Source organism: Leptonychotes weddellii, chromosome 7, assembly GCF_054177405.1.
Source record: "Leptonychotes weddellii isolate Sample4059 chromosome 7, ASM5417740v2, whole genome shotgun sequence".
NCBI classification, from domain to species: domain Eukaryota; kingdom Metazoa; phylum Chordata; class Mammalia; order Carnivora; family Phocidae; genus Leptonychotes; species Leptonychotes weddellii.
The window spans coordinates 115,166,238-115,191,218 of record NC_138375.1 but is presented as its reverse complement, the minus strand read 5'-3'; the positions used below and the strand labels follow the sequence as shown (position 1 = coordinate 115,191,218).

The 24,981-nt window shown below is 39.0% G+C and overlaps 1 protein-coding gene across 8 annotated transcripts; it reads right to left on the bottom strand.

Annotated features, from left to right (window-relative positions):
• Positions 1-762: 762 nt before the first annotated feature.
• On the bottom strand, positions 763-24,056 carry LOC145722742 (cyclin-dependent kinase-like 3). 8 transcript variants are annotated; one of them, XM_081827046.1, is made up of 4 exons: positions 23,802-24,052; positions 23,221-23,403; positions 16,861-17,055; positions 763-1,359 (listed from the first exon to the last, which is right to left on the bottom strand). In XM_081827046.1, exons 2-4 carry the CDS (start codon positions 23,383-23,385, stop codon positions 1,072-1,074), a joined length of 648 nt encoding a protein of 215 aa, XP_081683172.1. In that variant the 5' UTR covers positions 23,386-23,403; positions 23,802-24,052; the 3' UTR covers positions 763-1,071. The 8 variants fall into 8 exon arrangements, 7 of the variants coding, with proteins under 7 accessions (XP_081683172.1, XP_081683174.1, XP_081683175.1 ...); XM_081827048.1 differs by having other exon boundaries at positions 23,837-24,052; XM_081827049.1 differs by having other exon boundaries at positions 23,957-24,052.
• Positions 24,057-24,981: the final 925 nt, after the last annotated feature.

The following is a 24,981-nucleotide window of genomic DNA, read 5'->3' as shown; positions in this document are numbered from 1 at the left end:
GTAATGATCATAGCACAATGTAAAAAAGATGTTGAATTGTTATGTTGTACACCTGAAGCTAATGTAATATTGTGTGTCAACTATTTTCAAATAAAAAATTAATAAAATAACTGAATTCATAATTTTTTATTATTTTAAAAAGATTTTATTTATTTATTTGACAGAGAGAGACACAGTGAGAGAAGGAACACAAGCAGGGGGAGTGGGAGAGGGAGAAGCAGACTCCCTGCTGAGGAGGGAGCCCGATGCGGGGCTCGATCCCAGGACCCTGGGACCATGACCTGAGCCGAAGGCAGACGCTTAATGACTGAGCCACCCAGGTGCCCCTGGAGTTAGATATTATTGTAAAAACAGAATAATGGTTTCTAGGAAAAGTGTGTGAGAATTATCCACCATCACCCCATTTCTTGTGTTAAGTTGGACCACTTGGTCCCTTTAAGATTTGCTATTTGTATATTAGATTGCAGTTTCATATACTGTTTCTATGGTTTCACAATAGACTGATACCATGCTACTTTTTAAGGCATCTAGAGCAGCACAATTTAAAAATTATTTGCCAGGGCACCTAGGTGGCTCAGTTGGTTAAGCGACTGCCTTTGGCTCAGTTCTTGATCCTGGAGTCCCTGGATTGAGTCCTGCACTGGGTTCCCTGTTCAGTGGGGAGTCTGCTTCTCCCTCTGACCCATTCCCCTCTTGTGCTCTCTCTCATTCTCTCTCTCAAATAAATAAATAAATAAAATCTTCTAAAATTATTTGCCAGACTTTGTAAAGAGGGTGCCATATTCCAGAAAATAGGAAACTTGGCAGTTCCTATGGTAACACTGGCAGAGTGAGGTAAATGATTTTTAAATCTCTGCAGAATGTAGAGGCTAAAGATAAGCAGAGGAGACAACTCTGCCAAGGGTGGGGCACAGCTTAAAGCAAGCATGGATACAGCCTGAAAGATGTCTGCAAAGGTCACCTGAGGTTGGGGCCCCTCAACAGTACAGAGTAGGCATGGTAACATCATTATGTAGCAGGACAGGTGCCTAGAGGGTCTCTCTTTTTTTTAGAGGCATCCCTTTCTTATTCCTAACCCAGAAGCAGAGAGCAGAGGGTATTAGTGGTAGGGGTGACAGATACACAAAGGGAAAAAAGAGATGACCAGGAAAGGCCAGAAAGGATCCCAAAATATACATACTTTCCATAAGAGGTATCTTTTAGTACTAATTCTGGAGCTCTATACCAGCGTGTGGCCACATAGTCCGTATAAATGTCCCCCGGAGCTGCTAGAGTTCGTGCAAAACCAAAATCACAGAGCTTAGTAATTCCTGACTGGGATACTAAAATATTCTCAGGTTTTATATCTCGATGAATGATCTAAAATCAAACAGAAGATGCAATAGATTAAAATGAGGTTTTATTATCTAGAGGATCGCTCAAAAATTACATAGAGAAAATCTAGCTAATTAAGACACTTAAGCTATTTTCTTACCATATGCAAAGGATTAACTACACAAAGCAAAAGCTAAATAGTTACATATTTTCAATTCTTGCCCCATCCATCATCTCAGAATGAAATGAAGCCAGGGGCACCTGGGTTGCTCAGTCAGTTGAGACTCCACCTCTTGATTTTGGCTCAGGTCACAATCTCAAGGTTGTGGGATCAAGCCCTGCATCAGGCTCCATGCTCAGCGCAGAGTCTGTTTGTCCCTCTCCCTCTGCTCTGCCCCCCACTCCCCCCACCCGTGCTCTCTCACTTGCTCTCTCTCTCTCAATAAATAAAATATTTTTTAAAAAAATGAAATGAAGCCAAGAAAACAATATAATACTAAAAAGGTAAATCACGATCCCAAAAAGAAAAGTAATCAAAAGAACTTAATGAAAAACAGTGATTTCCTTTAACCCCATGTCATTCTAGATATAACTGCCCTTTCTCTCATGCCTTTACAGCTAAACCTCTTGAAGACATTATCTTTACTAAATCTTCTCCTTCTCACCATTCACTCCTTAAAGTAATATAACCTATCTTTTGCTTCTACATTCCATTAGACTGCCCCAAACCAGAGTCATCATGAACTTCATTGTTGCTGCATCCAATATACACCGCTCAATACACATCTTACTTGATACATTAGTATAAAAATGTTGCCAACTACTCCTCCCTTCCTGATTTCTGGGACCTAAAATTCTCCCAGTCCCTTCTATTTCTGTGGCATTTCCTCTTTCCCTATTTGTCTCTTAAATGTAGGATTCTGGTCTCAGGTTTTCTTTTTTCATACATCATGTTCCCCGGGAAAACACATCTACTCATTTGTTTTTGTTTTTACCACTTCCTTCACTTGTTATGGGGAAACCATACTCTCTTGGCTTTCTTCTCACCTTTTGGCTGCTCCATCTCAATCTCATCTACTCTTCCAGCTTTAGTAAGTAACAATATACAGATGATTTCCAAATTTCTATCTCTAACCAAGATGTCTCTCCTGATTTCCACAAGGAGTAGAAGTCCACAAGAAGTCCAACAAGGCTGACCCAGACACCCCTCAAACTTAGCAAATCCAAAACTGAATTCATCTTCTCCCCCAAACCTATTTGCTCTCAACAGTCCCTTAGCTCAGCGGATAGAACAAACATTGACCCCATGGCTCAAGCCAGAAACCAAGGTATCTTTCTCCTTCAGCTTCCATACATACTTTTGTCCCTAGTTCAAGTCCCCTTAACTCTCTCACCAAAATGACTACATTGCCAACTCGTCTCCCTGAATTCATTCTGATGCCCTCCAACCCACTGTCCACAAAAGGAAGTCACAATACTATTTTAAAATCACATGGGTGTGGCACCTGGTTGGCTGAGTTGGAAGAGCATGTGACTCTTGATCTCAGGATCATGGGTTTGAGCCCTACACTGTGTGTCGTGGTTACAAAAAAATTTAAAACTTAAAAAAAATCACATGTGTGATCATGTCACTTCTCTGCTTAACATCCTTCAAGGATTCCCCATCCCACAGGACAAATTTGAAACTCCCAAAAATGGCTTGTAAGACCTTGTAGAATTTGGCCCTTGCTCACTTTCTCCACCTCCCTTCCCTAGCCTATAGGATATTTCCCAATTTTCTAAGGTTTGTCTCATCTCTGTTCATTTGCTGATGCTGTTCCAACGCCTAGAACACTTTGCCTGGCCAACTATTTCCTTAGGCCTTAGCTTAGATATTTATATTAGATGTTCCTTGTATATGGTCTCACATCATTCTGCACTTCCCCCATCACATTATTTGTCGTGCCATATTATTAATTGCCTGTTTACTTGTTTGTAACTCCCACTAGACTGGAAACTCCACAAGGGCAAGAGGTATGTCTGTCTTGTTCAAGCTACAGCCCCAGTGACCAATACAGTGCCTAAAACAAAGAAAGCATTTAAAAATTTTATGAAATGAAGCATATTCTCATCACCTACAAAGTGTCATAGCACAAGTGAAAATATCTCTGTGACAGAAATCTAAGATCTTTCCTTGTTTATACAGCTTACTGCTATAAGTCTTTGGGATTGGCTTGTGTTCTGCCTCAGTCTCCCTACATAAATGGCCAAAATATTAACTTGCGGTAATGAGTCACCTTAAGTGTGCCATCCATAAAGCTGTATTAATCCTTCCTTATTTCTACAACTTTTATTGAATGACTACTATATGCTAGGCACTATACCAAGATCTAAGGATATAACATGAGCAAACACTGACATAGAAAAAAGCACATCCAGATACCACTTCACGAATTCTGCCCACCACACATCCATTGTTCTCCTTCTCAGTCCTTTAAACACAAGGCAGAAAGCTCCCACCCAGCTGATACCCTAATATTTTCATTCTTTTCCATAACTAACACCATGACTATATGTGGAATTTTGTTATCCTTGAGAACAAAGCCCTTTCTAAATCCCAACTTTGTAAAACTCTATGTTTGACTACATCCTCCTTCGTCTTCCACTATCACACTTTGACCTCCATAAATAACAGTATTTCTTTCCATTTGTTTATGTCTTTAACTTCTCTCAATGTTTAGTAGTTTTTGGTTTATAGGTCTTATACATCTTTTGTCAGATTCTCCCTAAATATTTCTTATATTTAAAGCTGTTTAGGGTGCCTGGGTGGCTCAGTTGGTTAAGCATCTGCCTTCGGCTCAGGTCATGATCCTGGGGTCCTGGGATCGAGTCCCACATCAGGCTCCGCAGGGAGCCTGCTTCTCTCTTGCCTCTGCCTCTCTCTCTCTCATGAATAAATAAATAAAATCTTAAAAAAATAAAAATAAAGCTGTTTAATGTTTTTTTTTAAGATTTTATTTTTGGGGTGCATGGGTGGCTCAGTTGGTTAAGTGTCCACTCTTGGTTTTGGCTTAGGTTGTGATCTCAGGGTCATGGGATCAAGCTTTCTCCCTCCCTCCTCCTCTGCTCCTCCCCTCCCCATGTGCATGCTCTCTCTCTCTCTAAAATAAATAATAAACGTTTAAAAAAAAGAAAGAAAGAAAGAAAGAAAAGGAGCACCTGGGTGGCTCATTTGGTTAAGCATCTGCCTTCAGCTCAGGTCATAATCCCAGAGTCCAGGGATCAAGCCCAACATTGGGTTCTCTGCTCAGCGGAGAGCCTGCCTCTCACCCCACTCATGCTCACTCTCTCCCTCTCTTTCTCTCAAATAAATAGATAAATAAGATCTTTTTTTAAAAAAAAGAAAGAAAGATTTTATTTTTAAGTAATCTTTTCACTCAACTTGGGGCTTGAACTCAGAACCCTGAGATCAAGTCACACGCTCTACTGACTGAGCCAGTCAGGTGCCCCTGTTTAATGGTATTTTTAATTTCAATTTCTTTTTCTTTTAAGATTTTATTTATTGGGTGCCTGGGTGGCTCAGTTGGTTAAGCGACTGCCTTCGGCTCAGGTCATGATCCTGGAGTCCCGGGATGGAGTCTCGCATCGGGCTCCCTGCTCAGCGGGGAGTCTGCTTCTCCCTCTGACCCTCCTCCTTCTCATGCTCCCTGTCTCTCATTCTCTCTCTCGCAAATAACTAAGTTCTTAAAAAAAAAAAAAAGATTTATTTATTTGACAGAGAGAGAGGGAGAGAGAGAGCACAAGCACGGTGAGGGGCAGAGGGAGAGGGAGAAATAGGCTCCCCGCTGAGCAGGGAGCCTGACGTGGGGCTTGATCCCAGGACCCCAGGATCATGACCTGAGCTGAAGGCAGATGCTTAACCAACTGAACCACCCAGCGCCCCTATTTTCAATTTCTGATTGTTGATTGCCAGTATATAAAATTATAATTAATTTTGATATATGCAATTAATTTTGATATATAGATCTTAAATCCCACAACCTTGATAAACTTAGAAATTTGTTCTATTAATTTTGTTGCAGATCCCATAGGATTTTCTACATAGATGATCATATCATCTGTAAATAAAGACAGTTCTAGTTCTCAGGAAAAAAAAAAAAAGGTACCATTTCACACCCACTAGAATTGCCACAACCAAAATGACAATAAACAAATATTGAGGAGGAAGTGGAAAACTGGAATGCATTGTTAGTGGGGATGTAAAATAATACAGCCACTTTGGAAAACAATTTAGCAGTTCTTTAAAGAGTTAAAACATAAATCATATGACCCATATGGTATTTTTTTTTAATGTAAGCTCTACACCCAACATGCAGCTTGAACTCATGAACCCTAAGATCAAGAGTCACATGTTCTATTGATGGAGCCAGCCACTCACTCCTACCCATATAGTATTCTTTTTTTTAAAGACTTATTATTTATTTGAGAGAGAGTGTGTGTGCAAGAGTGCATGAGTGGGTGGAGAGGCAGAGGGAGAGAATCTTCAAGCAGACTCCCCACTGAGCTCCAAGCCCCATGGGGGTGAGGGTGGGGCACCTTGATCTCCAGACCCATGAGATCATGATCTAAGCCAAAACCAAGACCTGGATGCTTAACTGACTGAGCCACCCATGCACACACACACACACACCCCATATAGTATCCTTAACTTGCCTTATTTTACCTCCCTCTCCCTAGCTTCTGGGAGCTTTGTAAACCAACAGTCCCCCAAATCATAGTGAAAACCAGTAGCCAAGCAGCCACCAGAGAAAGTAGAATGGGTTATATCTCCTCCAAAGCCCTATTCCCAGCTATCATTATTTGACTTGTCTGACAAGTCACTGGAAAATCCCACTAGAAGCCTTGCCTTTATTTGACCTAAAGCAGAGCTTGCTAATGCAAACAGCCTTTCTCCTGGGGCCTTGGTCAGAAATAATTAACATCCACTTTATAACATTATAGCCACCTGAGGTAACTAACAATTAGGACAAACAACAAGTTGACCAAAATACTTAAAAAGATAGATTGGGAATAAGATGTCCATAAAGGGTTTGAAAGGCTTCAACATGGGCACCTGGGTGGCTCAGTCATTAAAGCATCCGCCTTCGGCTCAGGTCATGATCCCAGGGTCCTGGAATGGAGCCCCTGTAAGGCTCGCAGGGAGCCTTCTCTCTCTCCCTCTGCAGCTCCCCCTGCTTGTGCTTGCTCTCTCCAACCGCACCCCCACCATGTCAAATAAATAAATAAGAAAGCAAGGGACGCCTGGGTGGCTCAGTTGGTTAAGCGTCTGCCTTCAGCTCAGGTCATGATCCCAGGGTCCTGGGATCGAGTCCCGCATCGGGCTCCCTGCTCCGCGGGGAGCCTGCTTCTCCCTCTGCCTCTGCCTCTCTCTCTCTATCTCTCATGAATAAATAAATAAAATCTAAAAATAAATAAATAAATAAATAAATAAATAAATAAATAAATAAATAAATAAGAAAGCAAGAAAGAAAGGAGGGAGGAAGGGAAGGAGGGAGGGAGGAAAGAAAGAAAGAAAGAAAAGCTTCAACACATTCCTGAGAATCCAAAAGCCACATACACAGCTGTGCACACGTTCAGGAAAGACTGGAGATGGTACGAAAGCTCTTACCTGTGGATGAATTTGAGGCTCTGAGCAAGCAAGAAAGTAAGGCTAAGTGAGAGTTGCAAACTGCCTGCCTGAACATTGAAGACAGATCCCAACACACTGGAAGAGCCCCTCAATATAAAAGGCTGAGAGATTTCTTGGTTTCAGGCATTTATGAAAATCTCTGCCTGATCATTAGCTCACCACTAAGCCAAATGAGCAGAGATTTCAGTGGTCACACATGAGGAAGAATACACACTTTGCAGAATTAGTTCAGTAAAGTAACTAAACAGTCACAACAATAAACTCAGAGTGATGGCAAACTCCAATGTCCAGAGTTTCCACAATATCTTATTTTAAATTCCAGTTTTCAACAAAAAATTATAAATTTCCAAAAAATTTCCCCCTCAAAAAGGTATGCAAAGAAACAAGTATGGCCCATATATGGAAAAAAAAGCAGTCCATAAGAAATCTTCCCTGGGGTGCCGGGTTGGGTCAGTTGAGCATCAGACTCTTGGTTTCGGCTCAGGTCATGATCTCATGGTTCTTGGGATTGAGCCCCGCATAGGGCTCCATGCTCAGTGGGGAGTCTGCTTGAAGAGTCTCTCCCTCCCCTCACTCTCTCTCTCTCACTCTGTCTCTCTAAAATAAATAAATCTTAAAAAAGAAAGAAAAAGAAATCTTCCCTGAAGAAGCTCAGATATTGAATTTGCTGATTTTATTTATTTATTTGAGAGAGAGAATGAGAGAGAGAGACAGCATGAGAGGGGGGAGGGTCAGAGGGAGAAGCAGACTCCCTGCCAAGCAGGGAGCCCGATGCGGGACTCGATCCTGGGACTCCAGTATCATGACCTGAGCCGAAGGCAGTCGCTTAACCAACTGAGCCACCCAGGCGCCCAACAGTAATCAACTATTTTAAATATGTTCTAAGTTAGGGGTGCCTGGCTGGCTCAATCAGTGTGCGTGACTCTTGATCTCGGGGTTGTGAGTTCAAGCCCCACATTGGGTGTAGAGATTACTGAAAAAATAAATAAGTAAAACTTTAAAGAAATGTTCCAAGCTAAAGGAAATAATGTCTAAAGAACTAAAGAAAATTATGAACACAATGTCTCATCAAATAAGGAATATCCAGGGGTGCCTGGGTGGCTCAGTCAGTTAAGTGTCTGACTCTTGGTTTCAGCTCAGGTCATGATCTCAGGGTCTTGGGATTGAGCCCCCCATGGGGCTCTGCACTCAGCAGGGAGTCTGCTGGAGATTCTGTCTCTCCCTTTCCCTCTACCCCTTCCCCCACTCGTGCTCTCTCTTTCTAAAATAAATAAAAACTTTAAAAAAAATTAAAGAATATCCTTAAAGAGAAAGAAATTACTAAAAAGAACTAAATAGGGATGCCTGGGTGGTTCAGTCAGTTAAGCTTCTGCCTTCAGCTCAGGTCATGATCCCAGGGATCTAGGATCAAGTCCGGCATCAGGCTCCTTGCTCAGCAGGGAGCCTACTTATCCCTCTCCTTCTACCTGCTGCTCCCCCTGCTCATGCGCTCTCTCTCTCTCTGACAAATAAATAAAATCTTTAAAAATAAATAAATAAATAGGGGCGCCTGGGTGGCTCAGTCGGTTAAGCGGCTGCCTTCGGCTCAGGTCATGATCCCAGGATCCTGGGATCGAGCCCCGCATCGGGCTCCTTCCTCAGCGGGGAGCCTGCTTCTCCCTCTCCCTCTGCCTGCCACTCCACCTGCTTGTGCTCTCCCTCTCTATCTCTGTCAAATAAAAAAAAAAAATCTTTAAAAATAAATAAATAAATAAAAATAAAAAGAACGAAATATAAAAGAACACAATCAAGAAAGCAAAAAGGGCAACCCACAGGAGAAAAATATTTGCAAATTTTATATCTGATAAGCATCTAATACTCAAAATATATAAAGTACAACTCAACAATAAAAAGACAAGTAACCCAGTTTAAAAATGAGCAAAGGACTTGAATAGACATTTCTTCAAAGAAGATATACAAATATGAATTTGCCAGCCCTGAAGTTTTCATTTTAATGGAATTTATACTGTGTGGTCTTTTACATGTGGATTTCTTCATTTAACATGATGTTTTCAAGGTCATTCATGGTGTAGCATGTATCAGTACTTCATTCTTTTTTATGGCTGAATACATTTCATTGTATGTATATACCTCATTTGTTTATCCATTCATCAGACTGATATATTTTTGTTTCCACTTTTTGGCTATTATGAATAATGCTGCTGTGAATATTCTTGTGCAAGTTTTCATGTGAACACATTTTCGATTCTCTTGTGTAGATACCTAGGACAAGAATTGCTAGGTCATATGGTAATTCTATATTTAACTTTCTGAGGAACTGCCAAACTGTTTTCCATACCATCTGCACCATTTTATATTACCACCAGCAGTGTATGAACGTTCCAATTTCTCTACTTCCTCGCCAATATTCGTCATTGTCTGCTTTTTAAATTACAGCCAGTCTGGTGGGTGTGAAGTGATTTCTCATTGTAATTTTGATTTGTATTTTCATAATGACTAATGATATTGAGCATCATTTCATGTGCTATCAGCCATTTATATATCTTATTTGGAGAAATGTCTATTCAAATCCTTTGCCCATATTTAAATTGGGTTGTCTTTTTACTCTTGAGTTGTATTTTACATATCCTGGATACTTATCAGATATATGATTTGCAAATATTTTCTCCCATTCTTTGAACTTTTTACTGTCTTGATAGTGTCCTTTGGTGCACAAAAGTTTTTAATTTTGATGAAGTCCAATTTGTCTACTTTTTTCTTTGATTACTTTTGCTTTTGATGTTATATCTAAAGAACTATTGCCTAGGAATGCCTGGCTGACTCAGTCAGAGGAGCGTGCAGCTCTTGATCTCAGGATTGTAGGTTCAAGCCCCACCTTGGGTGTAGAGATTACTTAATAAACTCCATTAAAAAAAATTGCCTAATAAATGGTCGCACAGATCTTCATCTACATTTTCTTCTAAGAGTTTTATAGTTTCAGCACTTATATTAAGGTCTTTCAACCATTTTGAGTTAATTTTTGTATATAGTGTGAACTATTAGACCTAGGATTCAGAGTTGGTTTCTCCTTTACTTTGTAGTAAATGCTCCAGAACTACATAAAACGCGATGTTGAAATCTGATTTATCACCCGAAAACAGTATTACACTGTATGTTAACTGGAATTTAAATAAATTTTTTAAAATTAAAAATATTTAAAAATTTTTTTTAATAAGGGCACCTGGGTGGTTTAGTCAGTTAAGCATCTGCCTTCGTCTCAGCTCATGATCCCAGGGTCCTGGGATCGAGCCCCAGGTTGGGGGGATCCCTGCTCAGCGGAGAGACTGCTTCTACCTCTCCCTCTTGTGCTCTCTCATTCTCTAATAAAATCTTTTAAAAATTTTCTTAATGTGATTTATAATACCTCTGCTTATGTAGCCCTATATGCTTGAATGTAAACACTCATTAGAGGGGAGAACTCAAATTTCCATATCATCTAACAGCCTCAGAGAACTTGGTTCTAAATCACCTAGAATCTCAATTTGATAAACTTTTCAGTTGGAAAGTTATACAATTAAATGTTAATGTGTATATGAAAAAATAAGCCAGTAGCTTCTAGAAAGAGGCTGAATAAGGATGTTTGAGATAGACCAAAAAACTGGGAATTCCCTTTATGCCCTAAAAACCAAATGGAAAATTCAGTCCTTGGATTGGATTGGATTGGATCCTGACCTTAATAAATCATTTGTAAAAGACATTTTAGGAACAACTGGGTACATCTTAAGGTTAGTATTACATGACGTTAAGAAATTATTGTTTATTGTGCAAATATAATCATAATTCTGAAGTTACATAGGAGAATGTTTTTGGGGTTTTTTTAATTTAAATTCAATTAATTAACATACAGTGTATTATTAGTTTCAGAGGTAGAGTTCAGTGATTCACACCCAGTGCTCATTACATCACGTGCCCTCCTTAATGCCCATCACCCAATTACCCCATCCTCGCACCCCCTTCCCCTCCAGCAACCCTGTTTGTTTCCTATGGTTAAGAGTCTCTTATGGTTTGTCTCCCTCTTCTCCCTTCTGATTTCATCTTGTTTTATTTTTCCCTCCCTTTACCTATGCTCCTCCGTTTTGTTTCTTAAATTCCACATATGAGTGAAATCATACAATTGTCTTTCTCTGATTGACTTATTTCACTTAGCATAATACCTTCTAGTTCCATCCACTTTGTTGCAAATGACAAGATTTCAACTTTTTGATGGATAATATTCCATTGTATACATATACCACATCTTCTTTATTCATTTATCTGTCAATGAACAACTGGTCTTTTTCCATAGTTTGGCTATTGTGGACATTGCTGCTATAAACATTGGGGTGTAGGTGCCCGTTCAGATCACTACATTTGTATCTTTGGGGTAAATACCTAGTAGTGCAATTGCTGGGTCGTAGTGTAGCTCTATTTTTAACTTCTTGAGGAACCTCCATACTGTTTTCCAGAGTGGCTGTACCAACTTGCATTCCCACCAACAGTGTAAGAGGGTTCCCCCTTCTCTGCATCCTTGCCAACACTTGTTTCCTGACTTGTTAATTTTAGCCATTCTGACTGGTGTGAGGTGTATCTCATTGCGGTTTTGATTTCTATTTCCCTGATGCAGAGTGATGTTGAGCATATTTTCATGTGTCTGTTGGCCATTTGCATGTCTTCTTTTTTTTTTTTTAAGATTTTATTTATTTATTTGAGAGAGAGAATGAGAGAGAGAGAGCACATGAAAGGGGGGAGGGTCAGAGGGAGAAGCAGACCCCCTGCTGAGCAAGGAGCCCGATATGGGACTCGATCCCAGGACTCCAAGATCATGACCTGAGCCGAAGGCAGTCGCTTAACCAACTGAGCCACCCAGGCGCCCCATTTGTATGTCTTCTTTGGAGATAGTCTGTTCATGTCATCTGCCCATTGCTTGATTGGATTATTTGTTCTTTGGGTGTTGAGTTTGGTAAGTTCTTTATAGATTTTGGATACTAGCCCTTTATCTGACAAGGCATTTGCAAAAATCTTCTCCGGTTCTGTGGGTAGTCTTTTGGTTTTGTCAACTGTTTCCTTTGCTGTGCAAAAGCTTCTTATCTTGATGAAGTCCCAATAGCCCATTTTTGCCTTTGTTTCCCCCGCCTTTGGAGAAGTGTCTAGTGAGAAGTTGCTGCAGCGAGGTCAAAGAGGTTGCTGCCCGTGTTCTCCTCTAGGATTTGATGGATTCCTGTCTCACATTTAGGTCTTTCATCCATTTTGTTTATTTTTGTGTATGGTGTAAGAAAATGGTCCAGTTTCAGTCTTCAGCATGTGGCTGTCCAATGGAAAATATGCTTTTATAAAGAGATACAGTGACCTATTTAGGGATAAAACGTCAGGGTACCTGTAATTTAAAATACCTCAGAAAACAAAATAGATGAAGCACATATAGCAAAACATTAATATATTAAAACATATTTTTTAAAAAGATTTTATTTATTTATTTGTCAGAGAGAGAGAGCACAAGCAGGGGGAGAGGCAGGCAGAGGGAGAAGCAGGCTTCCCGCTGAGTAAGGAGCCTGATGCGGGACTCAATCCCAGGACCCTGGGATCATTACCTGAGCCGAAGGCAGATGCTTAACCGACTGAGCCACCCAGGCATCCCAAAACATATATATATATTTTAAGATTTATTTATTTATTTGAGAGAGGGCACATGAGTGAGTTGGGGGGTAGAGGAGGGGCAGGGTGAGAGGGAGAGAGACTCTCAAGCAGACTCTGTGCTGAGTGCAGAGCCCAATGTGGGGCTCAATCTCATGACCCTGAGACCATGACCTGAGCAGAAACCAAGAGTGGGATGCTTAATTGAGCCACCCAGTCACCCCAAAACATATTAAATCATAGTAAAATGTTAACAGTAACATTATCCAAATAATAACAATTCCTTGTTTGGAAGACTATGAGTTTAAAATTCAAAGCAGAGTTTAAAAAAACTATGCAAGGGGCACCTGGGTGGCTCATTTGGTTAAGCATCTGCCTTTGGCTCAGGTCATGATCTCCAGGTCCTGAGATTGGGCCCCATGTCAGGCTTCCTGCTCAGCAGGAAGTCTGTTTCTCTCTCACTCCCTCTGCTCCACCCCACCACTCATTTCTCTTTGTCTCTCTCTCTCTCTCAAAATCTTTTAAAAAATAAAAATAAAAATAAATAAAACCCTATGCAAAAGTGGCCTAAACTTAGGGAAAAAGGGCTTTGTGGAGTAGGAGGTGGGATGGGGCTAAGAAATATCAACAGTGTTTAGGTATTAGTCAGAATAATTCATAATTCATAAAGGTTACTGAAAATTTAATAAAATTTAAGAAGCTCCATGAGGACAGGAACCAAGTCTTTTACTCAAGGCTGCATCCTCAGCTCTTACTACAATCAATGATTGCTACTGGAAGATGCTCAATGACTATTTATTGGATAAATGAATGAGGGAATGAATAACCATTTCTTCCCCATAAGTGGCCATATATTTGTATTTACACTTTGCTTCCAAAATGGTTTCAAAGAGGTTTAGAATAGTTTTTTCCAGGATTCACAAAACTTTATTCATTTAGAATTAACAAACTCTTTACATAGCACTTAATATTGCTTCACAAGCTTATAGGACTTGGACTATTTTTGAAGAACTATTTCAATTTGTTTGAAGTTTACAACTTCGTGTACAGTATGGTAATTTCTCTGTAAGTAAACAATAAGCAGTTTGAATTATCACATGAATTCTAAAACTTTGAGTTTTTAAAAATAATTATATGAAATAAAAGCATGGTAATATTTATTGTTTATACAGCTTTTTTTATTAAAGAATTTTTAAAATTTATTTGAGAGAGAGAGAGAGGATGAGAGAGAGGGAGAGCACAAGCAGGAGGGGAGGGGCAGAGGGAGAGGGAGAAGCAGACTCCCCACTGAGCAGGGAGCCTGATGCAGGACTCGATCCCAGGACCCTGGGATCCGGACCTGAGCCGAAGGCAGATGCTTAACTAACTGAGCCACCCAGGTGCCCTGTGTACACAGTTTTAATCCGTCAGACCCATTTGCTCTAAAATAATGAGCTGAAATTATATGACATACCACTTGTGAAAGCCAGACACAGTCAACTCTCACTTGTGTGTTTGATAGTGGGAGACCAGGAGTGCACATCAGCACAAACAGCACATAATCTTATGCTACATAGTTTGGATATTTTATAATATATTTTAAAATTTTTTTATTGAAGTATAGTTGACACACAATGTTACATTTGTTTCAGGTATAAGAGGCTTATAATACTAACCAGATGAAAATTTTAAATTTTAAAAAACAACCAGAGTGAAAAAGATAAACCAAATTCCTATAATTAATTAGTTACTGTAACTGAATAGTAAATTTTTATTTGAGCTGCCTAGAAGCCAATATAGGAAAGAAAACGTATTTTCATTATTAAATAGAAGAAGGTAAACATATTTCTGGAGATAAAAAGCTTTTTCGGGTACTGAACTGTATCTGACTTCATAAATTCTTATGAAAAGTAACATGGGGTATCATGATAGACTCTATCTCAGACATTTCAGTCACATAAAAATATTCATCTGAAATTTGGAGATATTAGGAAAATAAAGTTTTCTTTTCTTGGTTTTTGTCAACATGAAGATAACCTTAAATCATCAAGGCCAGAACCCAGATACCCAGATAATAGGCATAATATTCTAATGAGCCACTTCATTCATGGCTGCCTTAATTCTCAGGAGTAACTAACTTCACAATATTCTATGAGGTGAATGACAGGGTTAATTTTACTTTAGGTCCTTGGTGAGACCAAGAGAATAAAGAATTTAGGTGCTTCTGTCTAGGCCTTTTTCTCTGCTGCCCCCACAATTCCATGGATATTCCTCCATATGTGGTGCTGAGGACGACCTTTTACTTTTCTTTTTGTCCCTTGGAGAATAATCCATCCTTAACTTCTTCAACCATAGTCTCTAAGAGGAAGATTCCCAAATCTGTATATCCAGTTCTGACAACTTCCTAGAAAGGCCATGTTAAATAATAGGTCAACCACTATTCTGACTGAGAAATTCTCACTGTCCCTTAAAATATATCAATGTTTCTAAAAGCAATTCCCCCTTGTAAAACCGGTTACTGCCAAAGGCACCATAATTTTCCTGCACTCAATTAAAAATTTTGTAATTATCTTTGATTTCTCACTTTATTCACATCCCTTTCATATCTACTTAGTCCCCATATCCTATCATTTCCCCTTTGAGTCTTTCCATCCTCTGCCTTTGCCATCCTTCCTCTCCCTATTTCAAGCCCTTACCACTTCATATCTGGACTGTCACAAAAGCCTCTCTCCTGATCTGCTTCTACCCATACTTTTCCTCTACACTTGCCAAAATAAACTTAGGTTTTGTTTTAATCCGGTTACAGCCAGGTTCAAAACCCTTCCGTGGTTTCCCAGTATCCTCAGGAAAAAGTCCAAACTCGTCAGGATGAATTTCAAGACTCTGGAAACCTCTCCTCAGGGAACCCATGCAATCTTATCATCCTTTACCTAGTCTCTGTAAAGCTTACTCACTACCACTCTCTCAAGTCCCCTGCTCAGGCCTGCCACTGTTCTCACAGTGGTATTCCATCTGAATCTATTTCCTCTTCTATTCCAGTAAAATCTTAGCTACAATTCCAAATTCTACTTACTTTAATTTTACTTCCTCTTTGAAGTCCTCTCCGAGTATAGCCCATACTGGTGTCTCCCTTGATTCAAGAAACACTTTCAAATAGATAAGGCATGACACGGATACAGATAACACAACTATTCCTGACTCCCTACCAGCACTACTTATTAAGTACTTAAAATATGCTTGACACAATGCTAAACACTTTATACCTACTACCTAATTTGACCTTTACAAAAAATCTGTGAGGTACTATATCCTTTTACCGAAGAGGACAGTGAGGCTCAGAGAGATCAGGCAACTTTCCTGGGATCAGAGCATAATGGGACTGCCACCTGTCACTGCAGACTACTGCAGTGAGCTGTGAACTGCACAGGTGTGTTGTTACCCAGAGAAAAGCTGGTGGGTGAAAATCTAGGAGAGTCTGATTCTACAGACTGTGCTCTCAACTATTACATTATACGGCCTCCCCATGGATCCAGCTGGCAAGGAAATGACAATCTGAATTCCAGTTGCTATCACAACCACATTTTTCAAAACCACAAAATGAGATGCACTATTAGCAAGACAGAAAATTAGAAATTAAGATATCTAAAAAAGCTTAGGATATAAGATATTATGCCTATATCATTTATTAATAAATTTTTTGAGGCTCTTCCTGTTATTTCCTGTATATCTAACTTCCCAGAAAGCAGAGTTGAATTTGGGAACGAAATATCTCCATAAAAACTTGCTGAGCTAAACACTTACTAGGCAGTGTTAAAGGCAACACTAAAAATCAGAAGTTGATCTTTCCTGTCTTAATTTTTTCATGTTAAGCAAGACTGTGTACCTCTTAGCAACTTCATTTCTGCTTTCTTTCCCTAAAAGCATCCACATTCATTTCCCATTCCCATGTCCTAGTTTCCAGTTCCTACCTCCAAACCTTCCTACATTTGAGCCCACCTGGCAACATTTTGATGTACTTTCCCCAGTAAAAGGTCCCAATTAACCGCTGGTTCCTCCTTACCAATTACTGATACTTCCTTTAGCATCCCATACTTGTTCTGCCCTGTTGTTATAGTTACAGCTTTATTACTGTGTACTCACTGTGTCTCTCTCTGTCAAATAAATAAATAAAATCTTTAAAAAATAAAAAAAATAAAGAGCACTTAAGATTCATATACATCCTATAATTTGGCTTACTCCGAAGCACTTACGTTATTATTGTGAAGATACTCAATTGCTCGAAGGATCTGGAAGAGGTATTTTCTAAGTCGTTTACTCTCTAGTCCGTGACAATAATGTTGTAACTCATCTAATACTGTGTGGTCAATAAATTCAAACACCAAATTAATTTTCTTTTTCTGCCTAAAAACTTCAATCAGATTGACCAGGTTTTCATGACGAAATTGCTATTGACAAAAGAAACAGATTTATAATACATTATTTCATGCACAATAATTTATATATAACACCTAATTTATATATAACACCTATAAGTATATATAACACCTAATTTATATATAACACCATATAATTTTTAAAGGCAGAAATATTCTCAGCCTATTTTTTTTAAGATTTTATGTATTTATTTGAGAGAGAGAGAGAGATCTAGAGAGCATGAGCAGGGAGGAGAGGGAGAAGCAGACTCCCTGCTGAGCAGGGGGCCCAACTTGGGGCTCAATCCCAGGACCCTGGGATCATGATCTGAGCCTAAGGCAAACGCTTAGCCAAATGAGCCACCCAGGTGCCCCTATTCTCAGCCCATTTTACTCCATGCATTTCAAGAGAAATTTTTCAACTTATTTGTTTACATTCCTATTTTTAAAAAATGCTAAACTAGGGGCTCCTGGCTGGCTCACTCAGAAGAGCATGCAACTCTTGATCTTGTGGTTATAAGTTTGAGCCCCACGTTGGGTACAGAGATTACTAAAAAAAAATAAACTTAAGAAAGTGCTAAACTATTTCATAATTAATACATACAGAACAAGGGGAGATAATATACTGCCTTACTTCAAGTTGGCATTTGATTGTTTATTAAAATAATTTAGAGTTAATGTACTATAATCCAACCTGGTATGCTAAGACGTATCTTTTTTTTTTAAGATTTCTTTATTTGAGAGAGAGTGTGTACAAATGGGAGGGACAGAGGGACACGGAGAGAGAAAATCTCAAGAAGGCTCCATGCTCAGCAGATGTGGAGCTCGATCTCACAACCCTGAGGATCATGAGCTGAAACCAAGAGTCAGACACTTAACTTACTGCATCATCCAGGTGCCCCTAAGACATATCTTTCTATCCTTTAATTTGGTTTATAATTAAGTCTAACATCTGAGGGGTGCCTGGGTGGCTCAGTCATTAGGCATCTGCCTTCGGCTCAGGTCATGATCCCAGGGTCCTGGGATCAAGCCCTGCATTGGGCTCCCTGCTCAGCTGGAAGCCTGCTTCTCCCTCTCCCACTCCCACTGCTTGTGTTCCTGCTCTCGCTATCTCTCTCTCTCTGTCAAATAAATAAATAAAATCTTAAAAAAAAAAAAAGTCTAACATCTGAAATTTAAAATGTTATCTTTTCAAATGAGCATGGATTTCAATGCCACTCAGTACATGATCTGAATTCAAATAAATTATTTTCTTAGTTTGATCCTCAACTCTCAAAAGTGAAACATAAGTTCCAGGTGGACAATATAAATTAATTAATTACACTGGAACAAAAGAGTATCAAAATACGTAGAAACTTTACAGATATGTGAGATAACAATTTATGTCATAGGAACTTCACAAAAATATACAATTATTTGTGGATACCTTCTTGTTCACTGTCTATAATATTCTACTAAGTAACAAAATACCTTTTTAAACTAGTAACAATCAATGGTAAGATAACTTCAAAAGGTCAAAAATGGCATCTATCAGCTTAGAAAACAAATGAGGTTCAATATTTTATGCTGCTTACTTTATTTTTTAACACACTAACTTAATGATCACCAAGTCTCAAATATTTAACATTTTCAAATTACTAAAAGCATTTATTCCTTTGGCTACAAACTGAGAGGCATATTTTCAATGTTAGATTCATTAGAAAATTAAACTTTTATGAAAAATATTTGTCTTTATTCTCACAGCACAATTATCAATTTTTCTACTTATCTGTACTATCACATAGACCAAAGTCCTTAAATATGACTAAAAGAAAAACATGCCAGGATATAATGCCAGATTCCTTTCCTATTTTTGCTCCCAATTTCCCTGGTTGGCAAGATGCCAGAGGGCTGCAGTGACACCATGCTAGCAGCAGCACAAACAACTGACTGCTTTTGGACACTACACTACTAATCCTTCAACTAAGGAAAATTACTGGTTCCCTCTCTAGTCTTAAGGCTAAAGCAACGAAGAGTCAATGTGAGTTAATAAGCATTATGAAAGATCCACCACGGTAAAGAATCAGGTGCTTTCTCAGATTAACCATGAAACTCCTAGAAATGCTCCATTGCCACTCTTCAAGTTGTTGACTTTTGTTTCCCTTCATTACCAGACAACTTTTCTAAAGATATTGTCACTAATTACTCTAACTGTAATTTATTTAATAAAATTCTAGCAGATAAAAATTTAATTCAAATGAAGTCATAAGGGCAACCTTTTTAGACTAAAAATGTGAATTAATCCAAGAACTCTCTCTTGTTGAATTAGATAAGATCAAACTAAAAATTCTATAAGAAATAAGCCAACAAAGGGCACCTGGGTGGCTTGGTTGGTTAAGCCTCTGACTCTTGATTTCTCCTCAGGTCTTGATCTTAGGCCCAGCGTGGAGCCTACTTAAAAATAAAACAAACAAAAACACCCAAACAAATAAATAAGCCAATGAGAATAAATAGTTAAGGTGTTTCAAAACAGTCTGCATAATAGTTGTAATAGTTAAGTACATTTTCTAATTCTTCTCTGTGTTCTTGCCATATATTGGTTGTTTTTACAAAATGAAAGAGGGGTGCCTGGGTGGCTCAGCTGTTGGGCATCTGCCTTCAGCTCAGGTCATGATCCCAGGGTCCTGGGATCGAGCGTTGGGCTCCCTGCTCAGCAGGGAGCCTGCTTCTCCCTCTCCCACTCTCCCTGCTTGTGTTCCCTCTCTCGCTCTCTCTATCAAATAAATAAATAAAATCTTCGGAAAAAAAACCCAAAATGATAAAGTAGAAAAAAATAATCAGCTTAAATGTAACAGAGTTGAAGAAAGAGCAAAAGATACTGCCTGGGAAAAGATCTCCATCTAATCAGATTTTCACTTATGGTGTACAACAACTGCCTTACAGTATTAAATGTTTTAGGTCATCAGGAATAGGACTGGCATCTCACAAAATCATAACATATTTATTGACTTTACCTTTTCTTTCCACTGTCTAGAAAGAGTACTTCAACAATCCACATATATATATATGCTTAACATATTTATTTTATTTAAAAAACACATTTGTCCATATCTAATATAGACTTACAAAGAAGAGAATTTCACAGAACTAGAACAAATAATCCTAAAATTTATATAGAATCACAAAAGACCTCGAATAGTCAAAGCAATGTTGAGAAAGTAGAACAAAACTGGAAGTATCACAATCCCAGATTTCAAGATATACTACAAGGCTATAGTATCAAAATAGTATGGTACTGACACAAAAATAGACAAACAGATCAATAGAACAGGCCACAGAGATCAATGGAACACACAGATAAATAGAAATGGCATAAAAACTTGCCCACAAATCAAAAGAACAGAACACACCTACATGGTCAATTAATTCACAACAGAAGAGGCAAGACAATCACGAAAAGACAGTCTTTTCAAAACTGGACAGCTAGATGCAAAAAAATGAAACTGCACCACTTTCTAACACCATACACAAAAATAAACTCAAAATGGATTAAAGACCTAAATGTGAGACCTGAAACCATAAAACTCCTAAAAGAAAACATTAGGCAGTTATCTCTTAGAGATCCCCCTTAGCAACATGTTTATGGATCTGTGTCCACAGACAAGGGAAATAAAAGCAAAAATAAATTATTGGGACTATACCAAAATAAAAAGCTTTTGCACAGCAAAGGAAACCATCAACAAAACAAAAAGGCAACCTACTGAATGGGAGAAGACACTTAAAAATGATGTATAGGATAAGGGTTTAATATCCAACATATATAAAGAACTTACACAACTCGACACTAAAAAAGACAAACAATACTATTTAAAAATGGGGAAAGGACCTGGATAGACATTTTTCCAAAGGAGATATACAAATGGCAAATAGACACATAAAAGACGCTCAATATCACTCATCATCAGGGAAATGCAAATCAAAACCAAAATGAGATATCACCTCACACCAATCAGAATGGCTAGTATTAAAAAGACAAGAAAATAACAAGTGTTGGCAAGAATGTGGAGGAAAGGAAACCCTTGTGCACTGTTGGGTGGGGGGGTGGCTATACATTGAAGAAGCTGCTATGGAAAATAGTATGGAGGTTGCTCAAAAAATTAGATGTAGCAATACCACATGATCCAGTAATTCCATTACTGGGTATTTGCCCAAAGAGAGTGAAAACACTAATTCAAAAAGATATATGCACCCCTATGGTTACTGCAGTGTTAATACAATAGCCAAGATACGGAAGCAACCAAAGTATCCATCCATAGACGAATGGATAAAGAAGATATGGTGTATATATACGATGGAATATTACTCAACCATAGATTTTTTTTAAAAGTAATCTCTACACCCAATGTGGGGCTCAAACTCACAACCCTGAGATCAAGAGTCACATGCTCTACTGACTGAACCAGTCAGGTGCCCCACCCCCCAAAAATGAGATCTTAACATTTGAGACATGGATGGACCTAGAAGGTATAACAGAGTGAAATAAGTCAGATAAAGAAAGACAAATACCATATGACTTCACTTATATGTGGAATCCAAAAAACACAAAACAAATGAACAAACAAAAAAATCAAACAGGCTCTTAAATACAGAAAACAAACTGGTGGTTGCCAGAGGAGACAAAGGGTGAGCTAGATAAAAGGGGATTAAGAGGTATAAACTTCCAGGGATAAAACTAAAAAGTCACAGAAATGAAAAGTACAGCACAGGGAATATGGTCAATAACATTGTATGGTGACAGATGACGACACTTATGGTGAGCACTCAGTAATGTAGAGAAATGTCAAATCACTACATTGTACACCTGAAATTAATATAACATTGTATGTTAATTATACTTCAATTGTAAAAAAGAGGTGAATATTACTTTTGTATCAGATAAAAATGAAAGAGTATCTATTTTCTTTACATAAAACATCTAGACTATGTTGTCAAAGTCATAAACCTTATAGCATCTAGACAAATTCTAATAAACAAAATATGTAGATTTAAATATTTTTTTAATCACTAGTTTTGTACCCAATCCCCAAGGACCTAGAAGGTTAATGCTCCTTTCTTCGCAGTCCTGAGTTCTTTCCCCTGGGTTGACCTGTCATACCTACACAAAATTCTAATTTCCGCCCCATTTCTAAAAGCATACTAGTCAGCTTTACTTAAATGTATTCTTGTCACATCAAATTCAACATTTCTGAAACTGAACTAGTTCCCAGACCATTTCTTATTTGGGTCTTTCATATTTCCATCAGTGAGAACAGTCACTGAACTTCACCAATCCTTTTGTCTCCCTCTTTGTGTTTCCTTCTACATTCTTTCATGTCTTCTTCCGCAATATATTGTTTTAACTTTGCTTTTCCAACTTTAAATTCAAATTGCTGCAACCCAGCGAGGGCTCTCATGATCTTTACCAGGATTCTTGAATTAAATTTATAACAGACCTCCCTGTTTTTACTCTGTCTTACAACCTGTTCTAAAAAATAGTGCTAAATTATTATATATAGTTGCTTTATTTTGAATTCAAAACCTTCCACCTCTTACAAAATCAAATTTTGTCCTTTTAAGACAAGACTTTAAAACCTAACTCCAGTTTACTTCTCTAATCTCACCTCTTTCTACTTTTGTACAAAAACTCTACAGACCAATCAACGTCCCTGCTCTCTGTCCTTTGTCCTGCTTGAACACCTCTGAGTTTATGTTGTTCCCCTAACCTAGAATACAATAGTTTCTCCCTCCTACCTAAATTCTGCACATCCTTTAAGACCAAATGCATGTCCCATTTCCTCCAAGAAAATTTCTCTACCCAACTGGACTTTGTGTTAATCACTTGGCATTTATTATGCGTCACTTTTTATTCAGTATTGTTTTCAAGTGCCCTCCCATCTTTCTGATTAAACAATAAAAATTCTTTAGAGCAGATACTGTCTTTTACTATTTCTGAATAAATATTTCATAATATTTGGCATGACTTTTGTTACATTATATATAAGCATATATATCTTGTATCACTATAAAATTTCAAAATGTAGACAATAAGATAGGGTACCACACTTTTTTATTCTACTCTATGTCTTAATACATATGTTAACTAAAAGATTCCCTATATAGTTTTTTATTCCATAACAATTCCTCTTTTGACTTACAGCAATTAAGGTAAAAGAAGCAAACCTTTAAAAACTTTATTTCTCTCGTTGCAATTTTGTTGACAGATTTTTCTGGTTTCTCATAAAATATCTTAATGGCCACTATCTGCCCAGTATCCTTATGTTTACACTTCATGACTGTTCCATAACTTCCCTCTCCCACTTTTCCGAGGGTTTCATACATCTCCATTTTCAAGCCCGGATTCTTCTTCATAAAAATAAAGAAAAAGAAGTTAAACATTTGTACTTTTATTTATTCAAGCTGGACAATGCATTTCCGCAATAAACTCATATTTTAAAATACGTAAACATGGAAAATATTAATCTTTTCCATAGATGCTTGTTTGTCCTCGGGAACTCTGCCAACTAGGCAGTAGGGTCCCTGTGGGGCTCCAGGGCTCACCAGAAATTAGGGAGCTTCCTGCTGTCTCGGTCATTCCTGTGAACACTCAGATTTACGATTCCCTCACTACATGTCACCAATCCATCAGGAGTGGGGTCCGCACACGCACACTTCCTGTCATACGCCCCTCAACTATGGGGTTCCCGAAATACTGCAGTCGCCCACAGATCAGGCCCCCGGACCCAAGAAAACCTCAGCCCCACCGGTTCCTCAAACCAGACGTCTTAGGGTCTCGGACCAGTGTTGCGCCCCTTGCCCCGCAGTCGACCTCGTCCGGTCAGCAGCGGAAGTCTCAGCCCATTTTGCAGTCCCGCCGGCCCGGCTCCGCGCAGACCCTGCGGAACAACTCGACACCGACCCTACTTAGCTTGCCAGCCCCGCTAGCTCCAAGCAGCCCACTACCATGGCAACGGTGCCGCTGACCTCGCGCTCGGAGCCTACTGCGCAAGACCGGAACATCGGCCGGACGCCACCGCACCGGCCCGACCCGGAAGAGAAAATGAGAATGGTGAAAACGAGTTCCCGGTGGGTGCTAAGTGAAAGCGTTCTTGGGGTTGGGGTGGGCAGTATACGGGTTGAGACCAACGCACAAGGTTGGTTTTGAGCAGAGGTGGGGGAGGATCCACATTTTACTGCACCGAGAGTCTGCATGTCTTCTAGGAAGGGGCAACAGAGGCGGAGGGTTGCCTAACCTGCGTCTTAGATGCCCCCAGGCCGAAGAACTTCCGCCGCTGGTGCTGGATCCTAAAAGGATGGCTGGAGTCATTAAATAGAGACATCTTGTAAAACTAGTCTTCCAAGGAAGTCTTGTGTAATTATAGTCGTCTGAATTACCTAGTTACATTAATATTCCACAGACCAGAGTTCGATCTCAGCTGTCGGCATTCATCCTTAAAACGGGGTTAAGACGGTTCTCAAAATTAAGAATATTTCTTGAACACCTATATACTTTTAGGTTTTTTTCGAACTCGTCGTACTCCTTTTTAAAGACACCCTCTTTGGGAAAACAATTAAAAGGGCTCGGTAGACATACCGACATGGCCTGACATACAAGGGCACAGCAAAGGGGGGGAAGCCATTAACTAATTGCTTAAGAACTAGACATGGGGTTCTGCTGGCCTGACAGCTTCCATAAATTATGAGTTTCCATAACAATTATACATTGCTAGATAAATGACACAATAGGGTATTTTTTGAAGTTTATTTTTAGCATTTCACTGCATGTGAACCTACCTGTATGTCTTCATCTTTAGCTATATACTGGGGAGAACTAGAATCGCTACAGCAGGAAGGCAAAAAATGAGAATATTTAGCATTTAATTTAGAGAATCTCATTTGTGAATGCATCACAGAACCTATCAAGAGTTAGGCTTGGCTGGGTGC

What these genes read in the sequence shown, in the direction of transcription:
- LOC145722742 (XM_081827045.1), bottom strand. Translation starts at nt 23,436, where the DNA reads ATGTTTAACTTCTTTTTCTTTATTTTTATGAAGAAGAATCCGGGCTTG. An exon ending in GAGAAATAAAGTTTTTAAAG is followed by an intron (nt 17,056 to 23,220) that starts GTTTGCTTCTTT and finishes TTTTGTCAATAG; the next exon opens with CAATTTCGTCATGAAAACCT. An exon ending in AGTATCTTCACAATAATAAC is followed by an intron (nt 1,360 to 16,860) that starts GTAAGTGCTTCG and finishes GTTTGATTTTAG; the next exon opens with ATCATTCATCGAGATATAAA.